The 17,323-nt window shown below is 36.9% G+C and overlaps 1 protein-coding gene and 1 pseudogene across 4 annotated transcripts in view; one reads left to right on the top strand and one right to left on the bottom strand.

Moving 5' to 3' along the window:
* RAB3IP (RAB3A interacting protein) overlaps window positions 1–17,323 on the top strand; it is a 36,977-nt gene that overhangs the window by 13,042 nt on the left and 6,612 nt on the right. For 3 of the 4 annotated variants that reach the window (XM_008155562.3, XM_028131224.2, XM_008155563.3), the window contains 5 exons: window positions 2,938–3,033; window positions 9,744–9,821; window positions 11,075–11,278; window positions 14,632–14,760; window positions 16,434–16,546. In XM_008155562.3, coding sequence (XP_008153784.1) covers window positions 2,938–3,033; window positions 9,744–9,821; window positions 11,075–11,278; window positions 14,632–14,760; window positions 16,434–16,546 — 620 coding nt within the window. The remainder of the gene's footprint in view (window positions 1–2,937; window positions 3,034–9,743; window positions 9,822–11,074; window positions 11,279–14,631; window positions 14,761–16,433; window positions 16,547–17,323) is intronic. The other variant, XM_028131218.2, reaches the window with a different exon arrangement.
* On the bottom strand, window positions 9,885–11,041 carry LOC114227782 (NADH dehydrogenase [ubiquinone] 1 beta subcomplex subunit 8, mitochondrial-like; annotated as a pseudogene).

Below are 17,323 nucleotides of genomic sequence, written 5' to 3'. Positions count from 1 at the left end.
GTCCCTGTTGCCCCTCATCCTTGCCAGCATTTAGCGTTGTCTGTGTTCTGGTTTTTGGTGGTACTCATTTTAATTTTCATTTCCCTGATTTCATATGATTTGGAACATTTTTTTCCATATGTTTATTTGCTCTCTGTATGTCTTTTTTGTGTGAGGTGTCTATTCAGATCTTTTGCCATTTTGTAACCAGGTTGTTCATTTCCTTACTATTGAGTTTTAATAATTTTTTGTATATTTTGGACAAACATCTTTATCAGATATGTCTTTTGCAGATATATTCTCATGGATTCATTCTCTTGATATCCCCATCTTTTAGTTGCAGTTCTATAATTAAATATATTTGCTTCTTATCCTCAGTCTTGAACATTAAATCTTCTTCATTTTTTTCTTGATTATCTGAAACTCATTCTCCACTTGACCACTCAGGCATGCTCTGGGAGAGATATTCTCTAAAGTTTTACAGGTTTACAACTCTTTGTCTCTGACATTACACTTGAAGGACACTTTGGCTGGATTTAAAATCTTCATCTTGCCTGGTGGTGTGGCTCAGTGGATTGAGCATCATTCCATGCACCAGGAGGCCTCTGGTTCGATTCCCAGTCAGGGCACATGCCCCGGTTGCAGGGGGCATACAGGAGGCAGCCAATCAATGCTTCACTCTCATCGATGCTTCTATCTTTCTCTCCCTTTCCTTTCCTCTCTCTCTAAAATCAATAAAAAACACACACATTAAAAATAAAATCTTCATCTCACTTTTTTTTTAGTACTTATATTGTTTTCTAATATACTAGTAAAATGCTGTTGATGTTTAATACCAGCCTGATTTTCTTTCCCTTTTAGGTGACTTGGCTTTATGTTTAACTTTTTTTTTTTTTTATAAGAATCCCACTGTGTGTGAAGTGGTATCATTGTAGTTTTTATATATATATATATATATATTTTATTGATTTTTTTACAGAGAGTAAGGGAGAGGGACAGAGAGCTAGAAACATCGATGAGAGAGAAACATCGACCAGCTGCCTCCTGCACACCCCTACCGGGGATGTGCCCGCAACCAATGTACATGCCCTTGACCGGAATCGAACCTGGGACCTTTCAGTCCGCAGACCGACGCTCTATCCACTGAGCCAAACCGGTTTCGGCTGTTTAACTTTTTATTATGAGAACTTCACAGATTTTTATTGGTTTTCTATGTTTCAATGAATTGGATTTTCCTGGAATATGGGAAGGAGATTCCTGTGAAGGAGTAGGATAAATCACGATAACTTTCTTAGTTTTACGTTCAGGGCTTTCCCTTCTATTGTTATTGGTGTATCTGTGTAGCCACTTCTCTCAGAGGTAAACCTTATTCAAGAAGGTTTCTCCTCTAGCCCAGTGTCTCTGTGAGCTTTGTAGGCTTAACATTACATCATAAGATATATTTTCATAGTGTTTTCTGTGATCTGTTTCCTTTGGAACTTTGCCCTCACCTTCCTCCTTTAATATCTGAAACTCCTCTCTATCTCCATTGTTCTTGCCCTGCAGTTTGGTTTCAGATAAAGAGTTTTTCCCTTAGCCTGGCACTCTGTCCTGGAAGGGTTTCTCTGCTGGATGCTTTGAGAGAGCTGAGAGTAGAGCTTCACAGTAGGACTGTTTGCTGCCTCAGGACAGATTTTTGCACTCACCTACAATATGGAACCTGAGAAAACCTTTTCCTTTTCCCCATTTGTTCTCAGTCTTCTTCCAGTTTCCACCAATGGTAGAATCCTCTGCTTTTGGGGTATTTACAGTGATTTTCTGGGTTCTGGGATTTTGCAGGTACCTCTGTAGTCCCATTCATTCACTTCCTGTTGCTCCCTTTCTCAGAGTTGCTGATCCTGCAGTGTTGGCAGTGCAACCACATTTACCTGCTTTTATTGAAGATGTAGTCATTGGGTTTTTCTGATATCCCAGTGGTATGTTTAGCTTTCAGAAGTTGTCCTTGGGATATTCAAAAACTATGCTGCCACCACAATAATTACACAACTAAACCATTATGTTTTAGTTCAATTGTGACCAATATATAAGGAGCTTGGATTTTTTTAAATATCTAAATTTGAATGATTAATTTAGGGCAACATAAAATGGCATATTAGTAACATCTTAAAATTTTTTACATTTATATCATTTTTTATTTTTCAATTATAGTTGATATCCAGTATTATATTAGTTGCATGTGTAGACCCCAGTGATTAGAGCAGCGGTTGCCACTGGTGGTCCATGAGATCCGAAAGGTTGGTGACCACTGGATTAGACATTATATAACATACTAAGTGATCATCCAGATAAATCTCGTACTTATCTGACAAGCATATTGTAACATCTTAATACAGAAATTTTCTAACATATTTTGTGACCTAATGGGAGGTATGTATAAATGTAAGATGTGGTTTTTGTTGTTAACATTCTTCTTGATTTTAAATATGCATCATTTGCCTCTTATTGTAGTATTAAATGGTATAGTCGCCTGGTGGGAACTTTAGACTAATTGCGGTATATTACATAAAATTATAAGTAAACAATTTTTAAAGCAAAAATGGGCAAAAAAACCTGTTGAACTTTTATCTAATAAGCATAGTTGAAGAAATTGCTTGCTTGATGGAAATAAATTATGTTCAGAGAAAAATTAAAGGAAAAAAGAATGAAATCACTTGTTTCTTTTCATACATAATATATACTATTTAATCTTTGTATGTTTTATGAAACATGAAAATTTAATATGTGAGTTAGAATTATTGGTAATTTTAGATTTGCCTCATTGTCTTCCACATAGCAAGTGTTAGATAAACATTTTCAGTGTGAATATAGTAGGAGGGGACAGTATTAATATTTTGTAATCTTATTAGTAAAGATTATATAGTCTGCTGAATCTGACTTAAAACTATGAAAATCCAAAATAAAATGATCAATTTCTCACAGGAACTGAAGTTAAAAGATGAAGAGTGTGAGAGGCTTTCTAAAGTACGTGATCAACTTGGACAGGAATTGGAGGAACTCACAGCTAGTCTGTTTGAGGTTGGTCTATTTACGTCTTGGCCAAAAGCAAAGTCATGATTTTTATATATTGATAGAGTTGTTTTTTGAGGGAATCTTGAGGAAAAATATGCTTAACTTTATACATATTTATAAGTCTTCTAAAAAAAATAAAATTTTTAAGAAATGTAGAGACTGCAACTTAAAATGCTGTGAAACAAAAAAACACTATGGGCTGCCAGTATCAGGTTCTTTAAATATGGATATGTGGAAAGAAAGGAGGTAAATTTAATTTTGACTTTCACCAAATACTTAGGGACTGCTTTAGAGTAACTTTGTATGACTCCACAACAAAGATGGCAAACCTTTGATGTATATCTGATACTGGATGATTTGCGGAATGTTAGGAGGTAATACATACTTCTTAGAAGGTACACCTTTTTATCTCTAGCCTACGGACCAAAATTTTTACCCAACTCAGTATTTCTCAATAGGGCTGCCATTGATATTGTAGGACATTTAGCATCCTTGGTATATTATTCAGGATTCTCCAAGAAACAGAACTAATAGCATGTGTGTATATACATAGATACATATACATATATACAGAAAGAGGCTTATATAAGGAATTGGCTCATGTGATTATGGAGGCTGGTAAGTACCAAGTTATGCAGGGTGATTTGGCTGGCTGGAGGCCTAGGACAGCTGATGGTATAGTTCCAATCCAAGTCCAAAGGCTCAAGATGCAGGAAGAGCTGATGTTTCAATTCAGCTCTGAAGGCAAGAAGAATTCTCTCTTATTCTGTGGGATCAGCTTTTTGCTCTATTCAGGTCTTCTACTGATTGGATGAGGCCCACCCACATTATGGAGGGCAGTCTGCTTTGCTCAGTCTACTGATTTAAATGTCCATCTCATCCAGAAACACCCAGAATAATGCTTGACCAAATATCTGGGCACACCCTGTGGCCCAGTCAACTTGACATACAAGATTAACCATCATACTTGGCTTTGCCCCCAAAATGCTAGAAATACTCCCTGATCATTTTGACAACTTATAAATATCCATGAGGGTTGAGTAGAGAATAGTACTTCCTTGCTGTTAAGAATCACTTCCATGGAGTGCCTCCTTCAGATTAGCTTCCGAAAACATCCCTTATCAAAAACATTGATGTGTTACGAGAATACCTAATGTTGTTATCACTTATCAATATTTTTTTCTCAAAAATTTGTTCTTAAAACTTTTACAAGATTTTAGGGGGAAAATTTCTTCACCCTTTATTTGTATTTATGCAGCATCTGTTTCAGTGTTGGATATGCATGTTTGCTCACATAGTTGCAGTACTAATACATTTTGTAGGGGTGTGTGTGTGTGTTTTTCCAAATAAGCCTCTTTTCATGCTACTGCATAGTCAGTGTAAAGAAAGAATAATCTATCAAATACGTATTCCACAGTTTCTTTCATTATAAGTAGCATTGCAGTGGATATCTTCAGACATGTGAGCTTTCCATGCGCCTTCTGATTCCACACTTGTTTGCCCTCTTCTTTGTCTTTGTCTTTTTTGGAGTCATTTTCTTTCATGAACATTTAAAAACGAATTTCTTTTGTTTAGTTAACTAGTCATTGGAGATGAGAGGAAGAGAAATTTAAGGTGGAGGAGAGTGGAAAGTTAAAGATCTGAAATAGGAGCTGTGTGACCTGTTACATTTTATATATACAAGGGGTATACAGAAACATAAGACTTTTTCTTCCAATATTGTCTGGCAAAAGAAAATTTTGTAATGATATGGATACTAGAGAAGAAAGCAAGTGTGTTATACTACTTATATTAATTTTGATTTCTTACCTGCCTGCCCTACTTTTAGCCATGCTTAGCTCCACCCTTTTGTACTTACATATATATTCTGTTTGATGAAATAGAAGTAAATTAACAGAAAGAAACTTTTTCCTCTCTGTAATGGGATGTGAAGTACCAGAAATGCAGTTTGTGCTGTTAATGACAAAGTATATCTAAAAAACATAGTTTTGGGGTCCCTAACCTGCATTGATACTGTAAACTTTCTGGGAAAGAAGTTACTGTGATTAAACATGATTTTGGTAATGAAGAAAGTTGTATTTAAACCAATTATTTATGAATTTTGAAAAACAGTGCTAAAAGTTTTTCTCTGGTCTTAATTATGGCTTTGTGATCTCAATGTACCACTGTCTTATGAAAAGAGCATTTGTTTGCATCTTATGATATACATGTATAGTTTTAAGAATTAAAGATTATTCTGAATAAAATCAATTTGTACAGTTTTGATAAATTTACCATGTAAATTCAAATTAGGAGTTTATTAATGTATTATGAACAAATAATCTTGAATATAATTATACTTTGTATGTAGCAAAGTTGAGTCTTAAAAGTATCAAATCGAAGACTTTAAAGTTACATATATATATTTTTTTCTGGTATCTCAGATTTAGAGATAAAATGAATTCCATTGAAAGAATGCTTTACAAAGTAGTCTACATTTAACATAGGTAATGTTAAGATTTTAAAAATATTTTGTCAGACAATTTTAGTAAATTTTTGTGCTATATCTGGTTTTCTCTCCATAATGCTATGAGGCATAGAGTACAAATTATTATTTTAATCTGTGAAGAAAATGAGGCATAGATAAGGAGCAGTGCTGGGACTCAAATTCATGACCTGGACTCTTGCCTTGAGTTCTATGAAAATCAGCAATTCCTTTATCTCAGGCCACAGAAAAGGAGTCATCACTGAGGCCCCTCTTCATCCTACACTGAAACTGTCCGGAAGGTCCTGTGACAGTACCTGGATTACATGACATAATCTGTCTGCCTTTCTATTTTGAATCTGCTGTCACCGTCTTCCCAGCCACCATCGTTTCTTACCTAGATCAGTATATGCTAAACTTTTTGTTCATGTACCTGATCTGTAAAAAAAAAAGTGAGCATGTACCTTAATTATGATGAAGATACCTGATATTTACTGAGTATTCCCTGTGTACTAGGCACTGTTCTAAGAGCATATGTACTTACTCATAAATTATATGCGTACACTAACCATCATAATAATGTGTTACATAAATTATAAAGCAATAATTTTGAAAAGAGTAAGAATAAAAATGCGTAAAGTTTTTTATAATAGTACAATATATTTTCTTCTCACTAAAACATAATGTGTATATGTGTGCTTTTGCTTACAGGGTTGAGCAAAAGCAGATTTACAGTTTGTATGGAAAAGAATGCATTAATTAATAAATGATAATACAAGAAAAAACTGTGACTTGCATGCTACAACTGCAAACCTACTTTTGCTCACCCCTGTATTTAGTGAGAAGAGTGTGATTGAATATATTACCTTGTTTTTGAAAATCTTGTATTAACAATTTGTTATCCAGATTAAGTTCTGTTCTAAATGTGTTTTTGTGTTTGTTTTATTTTGTTTTTTTAAAAATTATATTTAATGTTGCTGATAACTAACAAACATATTGATCCAAATGGAAGAAGTATATCTTTCCCTGTTTTAAATAATTATACTAAAGTTTCATTTCCATTGACAGTTACATGAAGGTTTTTTCAGAAAAGTCTCTACTGAATTTACTGAATTTCTGTCTTCTCTAATAACAACAAATTGTTTTTGCAAACTAATCAGAAGATTAGGAGTAACTCGTACTTTGGGGAGAATTAGGTTAAAAATTCTCTTTTCAAAGTTTGTAAGTATAAAGATTTGAATGTTTACGTAGAATAGAGGTCTGCAAACTACTTCCTGCAGGGTAAAACTAGTCTATGTCTACTTCCGTATGGCCTTGAGCAAAGATTGGTTTTTACATTTTTTTTTAAAATATATTTTATTGATTTTTTTTCACAGAGAGGAAGGGAGAGGGATAGAGAGTTAGAAACACCGATGAGAGAGAAACATTGATCAGCTGCCTCCTGCACACCACCTACTGGGGATGTGCCCGCAACCAAGGTACATGCCCTTGACCGGAATTGAACCTGGGACCTTCAATCTGCAGGCTGACACTCTATCCACTGAGCCAAACCAGTTAGGGTGGTTTTTACATTTTTAAATGGTTGCAGGGGATCAAAAGAAGAATATTTTGTGACCTATGAAAACTATATGAAATTCAAATTTTAGTGCCCATATATTTTTATTGAAATGGCCACACTCATTTGTTCTGTATTTATTGTCTGTGGCTGCTTTCACATTGCAACAGCAGAATTGAGTAGTTGCAACAGCCTGTATGGCTCACAAAGCCAAATTTACTAACTGGCTCTTATAGAACAAGTTTGCTGACTCCTGGTACTTCTGTCATTTTCAGCTACAGAGTGATAAAGTGATAGGAAAAATTTCAAACTTTTAAAATTTATTATTATTATTATTATTTTAAATTTTCACCCGAGGCTATTTTCCCATTGATTTTTAGAGAGAGGGGAAGGGAGGAGAGGAGAGAGAGAGAGAAAGACATTGATTGGTTGCCTCCCGCATTCACCCCTACTGGGATCGGGGATGGAGTCTGCAATCGAAGTACGTGCCCTTGACTGGAATCAAACCAGGGACCCCTCAGTCTGTGGGCAGATACCCTACCCAGTGAGCCAAACCAGATGTCTTTTGTCAGCGTGTGAAATCCTATATGGTACTTTTTTAGAGACTGCTTCTCCCTCATTCTAGCTCTCTTTTCTTTCCTTCTGCGACTTCAATTACACGTGTGCTGTGTCTTTCCACTGTGTCCTTTATATCTCAGGGGAAAAGTCACCCCTAATTCCAGCTCACTTTCTGGGTTTACATCTTCTGTTGGATCTTGGTCCCCGAGTCCTTCACTGTTTTATTTGTTCTCTAATGCCTTCAAACATTTAAAAAATAAATGTCCAGCTCTTTTAATTGTTCCCCCGTGGGAGGTTTTGTCCAAGTTGCATAGTTTACTATTAGTGAAAGCAGAGTTTCTCCATTTTTAAACATTTAAACAAACATTCTCTACATAGCATGAGTTACCCTACATTTATAGTTAAAATGTCACTTCTCTTGAAGAGTCAGATTAGATACGTGTGTTATTTTGAAAATATTTGCCAACAGTACTATTGACAGCTGCTTATCATTTCAGAAAAATTCAGCAAATCTGAAACATTGGTTATTTTCACAGGGAAAATGCTTACTTCATTATTAAATTTGACAGCTCTTGAGGACTTTGACACAAAATAACTAGCACAGTTGTTAGTGGGAGATTTTCACAGTTAATTTCATCTCATTATAAAGCTTTGATAGTAAAGCTTCTTTTATTTAATGTGTAAATTCATGTTCATGGGCACTGCAATTCACCACAGTACTGTAAAACCACAATTCACTATAATACTGTAAAAGCAGCCTTTGCCAGTTTTGGTTCAGTGGATAGAGCATCGGCGTGCACCTGAAGAGTCTCAGGTTCATTCTGGTCAAGAGCATGTACCTAGGTTGCAGGCTTGATCCCCGGTCCTGGTCAGGGCACATGTGAGAGGCAACCAATCGATGTTTCTCTCTCTCTCTCCCTCTCCCTTCCACTCTCTCTAAACATCAATGGAAAAATATCCCTGGGTGAGGATTGACAAAACAACAAAAATATTGTAAAAGCAAATGAACAAATAGGAGAGCCACTGTCAAACTCTGAACGGAGAACTTCCCTTCTTCCACTCCACCACTGGGTAGCAGACAGACCTGGTGAGGGTGTCATTGTCACACCATTTATTAAAGAGCTTGAAAGTAGTTTCCTTCTTCCCTCCCCCTTCCTCCTCTCTTCTTTTCCCTGAACTGCAAATCGGAGTTCTAAACTACATCCCAGGGGACTATCTTGAGCACCCTATATACTGTTCCAGTCCATCATTAATTCTTCATAGGGATTATTCCATACAGCAGAGTAATCTTTTAGAAATACAAGTTCAGTCATATCCCTCTCTTTCTTAGAAAACTATAAAAGTTCATACCTCACTTAGAATATACCCAGAATTCTTGGTTAGATATTTTAATTATTAGAGCATAATCAGGATGTAAGATCCTTGAGAGCAGGGAGGTTGACTTTTCCTAGTATATTATGAGCACCTGGAATGGAACCTCATGCAGAGGTGGTGTGAATAAATGTTTGATGAAGAAATATATGAATAAAAGATAAATACCTGGAGTTTCCTATTTGTGGCACTATAAAATTAAGACCCCATTAAATATTAAACTGATTTATCTCTTTAGATTGCTCTGTACAAAGTCATTACTTCATATCATTTGTGGATTTTTTAAATCGAAATCTCTATGGCTTCTCAGCTTAATTTCTGTAAACTGCAACACTATAGATGATTTAATATTTTTACTTCTCCCTTCTGTATGTTTTTGCTGTAACTAATACACACACACACACACACACACACACACACACACACACAGTGATCAAGTTTTAAAAACCTAACTTCAGAGAAGTTGGGTTTAACATATGGGTCATATATTTTCTTCATCACATTCACAGTCCTTTATTCAACCATCATCAGATGGAGTGACCTCAGCTTGGCTGCCTCAGTGGTAATAGGTACTAAAAAAGGTACCTCTTTCTAATTTCTAATAGTTTGTCTATCTGCTGACAACTGTTATTTCAGTAGTTGACATTGCGTACTTATTTTCAGGCTAAATTTTGGTAGTATATCTTTGCTTCAATCACTTATTAAGAGATTTTTGAAAATAAATGCTAAATACTTAGTTTCCAAAATTTGAGATGTTAACTTTTTCAGGAAGCTCATAAGATGGTGAGAGAAGCAAATGTCAAGCAGGCAACAGCAGAAAAACAGCTAAAAGAAGCACAAGGAAAAGTAAGTTTTTACTGCTTGGAGTAGCGTAAAATGTAAAGAAATTAGTGATTACTATTTTTTATTTTAACCACAGAACTGTTTTATTAGGGATTTCATTGAGGTTAAATCTCTGGTAATGAAGGGGTCAATTAGGGGGTACAAAGCCCATGAATTTCCCCAGATTTCATAGTGAACCACCTGCTCAGGCTCCATGTGGGATCGCCACCTCATTCTCAGTTCAGATTATTATAAGAATACTGCTTAGGCCCACTAGCTGGTAGGAGGGGTAAGTCTCTCCCACCCAAGACATGAATAGCATGAAGGCCATGAAGCTGAAGAGGTGCTTACACATGAGATTCCAAGAAACAGGCCTGGGGGCCGTGTCCACATGGTTCTTGATCCACACATTTCAGTCCCAGTGAATCAGCTCACCCCAGTTCAGTCTCAGGTCTGGGTGGTCCAGTCACACCATGGATCCCTCATGTGCTGTGAGTGGTCACGGAGCTTTGGGGAGACACCATATGCTAAGCCATCATCCGGGTACTGCTCATAGTCTTCCACCCGCATATACTTCTTGGCAGCGGCAGACCGTTCTTCTGGGGTCTTGGGATAGAGCCCCAGGTCTGGTCCTGGGTAAAGTGGGAGGCTATCTGTGCACTCAGCAGCACCAGGTTCTGGTTGCCCTTTGTAGCCTTCGGACTCTTAGGACCCTACCCTGGCTGCCACCATCTGGGCCTTCTTCCCATTCCTAGTGATTACTGTCTTAAAGATACTGTACCAGTTACTGGTTTTGTTCTGATTGTAAAGTAGTGCTTATTTTAGAAGATGTGAGAAACTATAGGAAACTGTATAGGAGAAAATAGCTACTATGTAGACTAATAATGAACATTCGGTGCCCATTCATAGTAGAACCAAATGATTCAAAGGCTTGTGAATCACAAGTATTATCAAAAGGATTATATGATCACATTTTAAAGTTAATATTTGTTTTCTTAATTCACTGAAATGTTAGAGTTTACTGTTTCAGGAATATAAATGTTAGACATTTTGATAATTTTTAAAGATCACTTGACATTGTGAATAGCAGCTGAATACAAACCATGTGGAAACATAAAAAAACTTAGCTTTCCTTTCCTTTTATTAATCCCCAGGAGATACAGGTGAAACTTACATTTCACCTTTGAAAGGAAAGTGTTTTAACAAAATTGCTAACCTTTAGCTGCCTCTGTCATTAACTGCATTTAGTTATGAAATTATGTTGATTTCTTTTCAAGATTGATGTACTTCAAGCTGAAGTAGCTGCATTGAAGACACTTGTATTGTCCAGTTCTCCAACATCACCAACACAGGAGCCTCTGCCAGGTGGAAAGACCCCTTTTAAAAAGGGGCATACAAGAAATAAAAGTACAAGCAGTGCTATGAGTGGCAGTCACCAGGACCTCAATGTGATACAGCCATTTGTAAAAGACTGCAAAGAGGTAACTCGTCAAGGACTGTTCCCTCTGACTCTGTTGATACTTACTTATTCTCATCACTGAGGTGTCAGTTATGATTTTTGCCAGCAAAATTTTCTAGCAGTATTAAGATGGGGGAGGCTTAATCTAGAGTTGGCTGCTTTCAGGGATTCTTCAATTCCATTCTCTACCTGGCTGACCTTGGAGTACCTCCTGAAAACTTGGTAAGTGTCTTAATCTCGATATTTCATTTAAGGAGCAAACTGTCATGTTTTGCATAAAGGAGAGTGGGTAGCTTTTGTGATCTGGCTAGTTAAAATTCATTGCTAGGGCACTTAAACAAAATAAGGAAAGTAAGACGTGTGAAAATAAGATGATTTCTTGAAGAACAGTATGTTGCTTTTAAATTCTGGGAGAAGTTAAAGTCCTAGAGTTAATTTAGATAATTAAGCAACAAAAAATAGAACTAATGGAAACCTTATCATTTAAAAAAATGTAAAGATAACTGAGATAATGTGGAATTATTTTTGAGCTGTTTTGAGTAAAAATTATATAATTGTAAAATATTTTTTATTTAATCCTTGCATGTGATGAGAATGCATTTCCAAGGGGATTGATCAGTAATTTATGTAGCAGCCCTTCCATTTAGTTTTTTTTTTAAAGAAAATATTTCTCATTGTTGATAGTATTACAGATATCTCCCATTTCTCCCCATTTACCTCCCTCTTCCCAGCCCCCAGCCCCCTTCCCACCCCAGGTCTTCACTACTCCATTGCCTGTGTCTATGGGCTACACATATCTATATATAGAAAAGCTTAAGCGACCTTTATGACCGGTTGACCAGTTCTGTGACGCGCACTGATCACCAGGTGCAGAAGCTTAACACAGGAGCTGCCCCCTGGTGGTCAGTGTGCTCCCACAGCCAACCTCCCACGGCTGACCAACCTCCCGTAGTCCCTCTCCCCGGCTGGCTGGCCCCGATAGACCCCAACCGGGCCTGGCTGGCCAACCTCCCGCGGTTCCTCCCCCTGGCTGGCCTGTCAGCCCCAATTGGTCTCCTATTGGTCCCGATCACTGGCCAGGCCGAGGGACCCTACCTGTGCATGAATTCGTGCACCGGGGCTCTGGTAAATATATAAGTTCTTTGGCTTACCTCTTCTTGTCCCCTCACCATTTTTTTTTAAAAGCTGTATTTAACATTGAGGAATTCAAGCCCATTAATCTTCAAGAAGCTATGTGTGCTCATTCAGTTAAATGTTTACATGGAGGCCAGGACTTTATTAAACTGAATAACCAAGGTGGTTACATATTTTAATTGGATTATATTTTGTTTAGTTATCAAAAGATGCTATGAGAGAGAAATTCAGTACTTGTCAAATCTGACTGTAAACACAATATAAAATTCATGTTGGTTTCTGTTAAACATTTAAGGAACTTTTTTTAGTCATAACTTCAATTTCTTTTAATTTAAATAGTATTTTTAATTGCTTGGTACAACTTGTATTTTGGCTACAGTTTCTCAATGTTTGTAATTTTAACCTTTTTCCTGTCATTTACACTGACAAAATTGAAATGTTTTTGTCATGGAATATTTTAAAGTTTTGTTTTTAGTTTATGAAATTCCTTAAAATATGAATAGGCAGTATATAACTTCAAAATAATAACTTTTTGCTTTCCAGATGTATCCTGTATCCTAATGTTTTGTGGAAAACATACCAAAACATTAGAATACAAAATGTTTTATTAGACAAAGGAAACGTGTACATTTGACCCATGTACATCTTAATAAAAGATATAGCAATCCAAAAGAAAGTAAAACATATGTTTGTGTAGAAAATGTGGTGAGAGCGTTCAGTCATGACAATCACAACATTTAAGTCATGGTGAGTGAGGCGCACCCACGTGCACTATGCGGTCACTTAGATGTGAACTTGAACTTTTACTAGTGCTTTGCTGTGCAATCTTATGCAACTTACTTTATCTCTCTAAGCCCCAGTTTCCTTTTCTATAAAACAGAGATCATAATATCTATCTCATGTAGCTGTGAGTATTAAATGTTTATGAAGTGCTTACCATAGTTCCTGGCAGTGAGTCCATTTTTAATAAATAGTTTAAGTTATTGCCTTTAAACTAGAATCTTTCCTTAAAGCACCACTTATCTGCTCTGGCATTTATGTCCCTTAAAGCAGCAGTCGCCAACCGGTGGTCTGTGACCACTGGTGGTCCGTGAGGTCCGAAAGGTTGGCGACTGCTGCCTTAAAGGGTAAATTTGACAAAGAAAATTAATTTGAAAATGTAAGTATTACTCATGTGCTAATATTTTTATCCTTTTGCCTTTAGCTTTGATTCAAGGAATTTATGGATTGGGATGAAAAAATTTCACAGATTGCCATTATACACCTTAAAAGAAAGTCTGTAGGATAGGTTGGATACACTCAGCCTTTTGTTACTTTCCTGTAGATGGTAGCACCTCTGTCTCAGCTATCCTAGAAGTCAGAGGTGTGTCAGGGCCTCACTTACAGTGTGCAGTGCTTCTGGACAAGGGCACCTCAGAGCTGCAGGAGGCTGAGGGACACTACTTTGTTTGGGTGGCTGAGGGGAGGTATAGCTTTGTGTGTTCACAGGTGGTATTAAGCTAGACTAGGAAATCTGTAGTGAAAAAAATACTTGGGGAAAATTAGTTAAAAGGGAGGAGGGAAAGAGAGGGACAACTGGAAGAGTGAATAGGAAGGCTAGTGCCAATCTGGATTATTTTTGATTATTCAGTTGGTGGTTACTGGATATTCATATACCAAAAAAAGAAATCTAAATAAATGTTATATTTTAAGCTAGTCAATTTAGGAGGCTTATATGTGTACTTCTTTTAGTCTTGCTGCTTATACAATAAACACTATGGAAATTCCTTTGGAAATGCCTTCAGATAATATTAGAACAATTAGCATAATTTTTAACCCCAAACTTTTGGTTTCACAATTTAGTCAGTCTTACTTTATTCAAACATTTTATTTAATTAACTAGAGTCCAAATTAATTTTTGATTATTTTCAGAAAAGACTTGTCATCATTTTTTATATTTAGGATAGTGTGCACATGTATCTTAAGAGGAGCTCTACATTAATTTTTGGGAGGGGTAATGATAGCATCACTAAATACCATAGTGGGTACATTGAAAAGGGCCAATTAGTCATTTGGGAGTTTGGATTTTTTTAAAAAGAAAAATTGCTACCAGGTATTATAACTAATCAAGAATGGTTCAATTTATTATTTTAAATGAAGAGCATTTCTTTTCAGTAATGTTTAAATAGGTTTTGGTTTATAAAGTAATTTTATATTTGTACTTTTTAACAAGTTATTTTGTGTTTTCTTTTGGTTTGCCAGGCTGACTTGTCTCTGTATAATGAATTCAGATCTTGGAAGGATGAGCCCACAATGGACAGAACGTGTCCTTTTTTAGACAAAATCTATCAGGAAGATATCTTTCCATGTTTAACATTCTCCAAAAGTGAGGTAATTAAAAAAAATGTAATAGGAATGCTTTAGAGTTGTTTCTGTACCTTTCATTAAGTCACATTATATATTTTAATAACTCTTATATACATAAGTTATAAAATGTCATGTTTTACCATTTTTCCTATTCCATATCAGGATCATAATTTCTTGGCATTCAAGTGCTGAACATCTTTTCTTATTTGAGCAGAGGATCATTCACACTGCAGTGTGTTGCATTGGAGTGAAGTATTAAATATGTGTTGGGGGCAGGGCTTATTCTTGATTCTCAGTCCAGGCTTCAGTGTAAGGGAACTTCTGTACTCTAAGATATTCGTTGAATTTACTTGTACAAGATGAAAACTATATTTAGTTTCTTCATCTTTAAAGTGGGAAAAAATGCCTTCCTTGTCTATAGCACAGAGTTGTTAAGAGGATAAAATGAAGTGAATGAGGTAGATAGACAAACACTTTTTAAAAATATAAGGCCCTATACACATATAAGATCATAATTTTAATTTGTTTGGGGAAGGTGTATATGTAAATATCATGCCAATCAGTGTTTAAGATAGTTAATCCTAAGGTCTTATTTATGTTGAAGTCTTCAGAGGATTTAATGATAACGTTACTTATAAGGAGATGTTAAGATGAGCAGTAAAACACTTGATACATAGACATGTTATTAATTGTTGCTCTGTGCCTGGTTTTAGGTAGGTCATTGAGTATTAATAGTTTTGCCACACGGGAGTTTCATTGCCTGTTTCTTCTGTTGTTTATTAGTTGCTAATATCTCCATCTGGGCATTTAATATTTGATAATTCTGTTAATTCTTTTGTAGACTCTTGTACACATAAATGCATGTTCAGAAAATACATAGCTGTTATTAGTATACTAGTAGCCCGTTTGCACGAAGATTCGTGCAATAGACCTTCATTCACCTGGCTGCCTGCACCAGTTTTCTGCTGGCACCGGGGACCCAGGCCTTGGCTGTGGCCACCGCCTTCTGCCTTCTTTCAGGGTCGGGGCTTGGCCCCGGGCGGTGGCCTTGGGCTCGGCCGCACCCAACGTCCCTGCTACCGATCGCAGGAGCCGACCCCAAGTGGTTTCCTGCGATCCGTGCAGGCTCCCCGCTGGTGCCCAAGGCCGGGAAAGCCTCTCCTGGCCTTGGGCTCCGCCACACCCCAACGTCCCTGCAACGGTTTCCTGGTGGGCGTGGTTGGTGGGCATGGCTTGGTTGGTGGGCGTGGCTTGGGCGTAGCGAAGGTGCGGTCAATTTGCATATGTGTCTATTATAAGGTAAGATGTTGCTGTGTTATGAATGACCAATATTAAAAATTGCATATATTTAGCAAAATAAAGCATTATGATATTCATTTTGAAGTTGCATTAACAGTAGATGTTAATTGTGAGGAAGGTTGAACAGAGATTGGAATTAATGCCTTTAATCCTCTTCCAGATAATGAGAAAACTTATTTAGCTGTAACTGAATTGCCTTTCATAACAACGTTTGAATTGTATAAAAGAATTTAAACCAAGGTTACGTAGTTTTGTCTCTCTCCTCCCACCCCCACCCTCCCCTTGGCTAAGGCCAAGCTAGTGGAACTTGGAGAAAGAATTTTAAAAATAAGTTGACTGTAGAATACAAATTTGATATTTTTCTGCCAGCATAATGTCTAATACTTTTTTTTTTTAAGTTGGCTTCAGCTGTTTTGGAGGCTGTGGAAAACAATACTCTAAGCATTGAACCGGTGGGATTACAACCTATTCGATTTGTGAAAGCTTCTGCAGTCGAATGTGGAGGACCAAAGTATGTTTTCAAAACCTTGTCCTGTGGAAGATACTGAGTTTTAAAATTTGTACTTGTTGAGTTATTTAGTTTTTCTAGTTTTAAATGTGGTTAAATGTTTTGTTAGTTTTCTATTTAGAGCCTGTGCAGCTCAAGCACAAGTCTCCAGAGAGTGTGGGACATAGCATTTCAAATTAGAATCACAGAGGAGCCCTTTTAATTACAAAAATATACTAGAGGCCCGGTGCACAGATTCATGCACTGGTGGGGTCCCTTGGCCTGGCCTGCAGGGGATTGGGCCAAAACCAGCAGTCTGACATCCCCCAAGGGGTCCTGGAGTGCGAGAGGGCGCTCTGCAAAGTTGCTGTCACTTGGCAACTCCTATGTTGAGCGTCTGCCCCCTGGTGGTCCGTGCGTGTCATAGCTACTGGCTGGTCACTTAGGTTTTTATATATATAAATGTTGCTATGAAAAAGCTCCTAGATTTACTGAATTTTGAGTTCTGCCTGTGGTTGTCTTGACAGGGCCACACCAAATGATTTCCTGGGCTTTATATGGCCCGTGGGTCGGACATCCCCCACCCCTGCTTTAGTGGGTTATAAGTACAATTTTTGTTTGTTATACATACAGGGTGTCCCCAAAAAATGTATACACACTTTGAATGATTATAAAGTCAGTGTTTATTAACATACAGTTCATTTTCAAAATTTAAAAGAATCTATAGAAGTGAATAATTTTTTTTAATCAATGCCTGTTTTCAAACTGATGACCATTCTGGTCCAAGCACTGCTAATAATG

This window comes from Eptesicus fuscus, chromosome 7, assembly GCF_027574615.1.
Source record: "Eptesicus fuscus isolate TK198812 chromosome 7, DD_ASM_mEF_20220401, whole genome shotgun sequence".
Lineage (NCBI taxonomy): Eukaryota > Metazoa > Chordata > Mammalia > Chiroptera > Vespertilionidae > Eptesicus > Eptesicus fuscus.
This window is presented reverse-complemented; position numbering and strand designations above follow the sequence as displayed.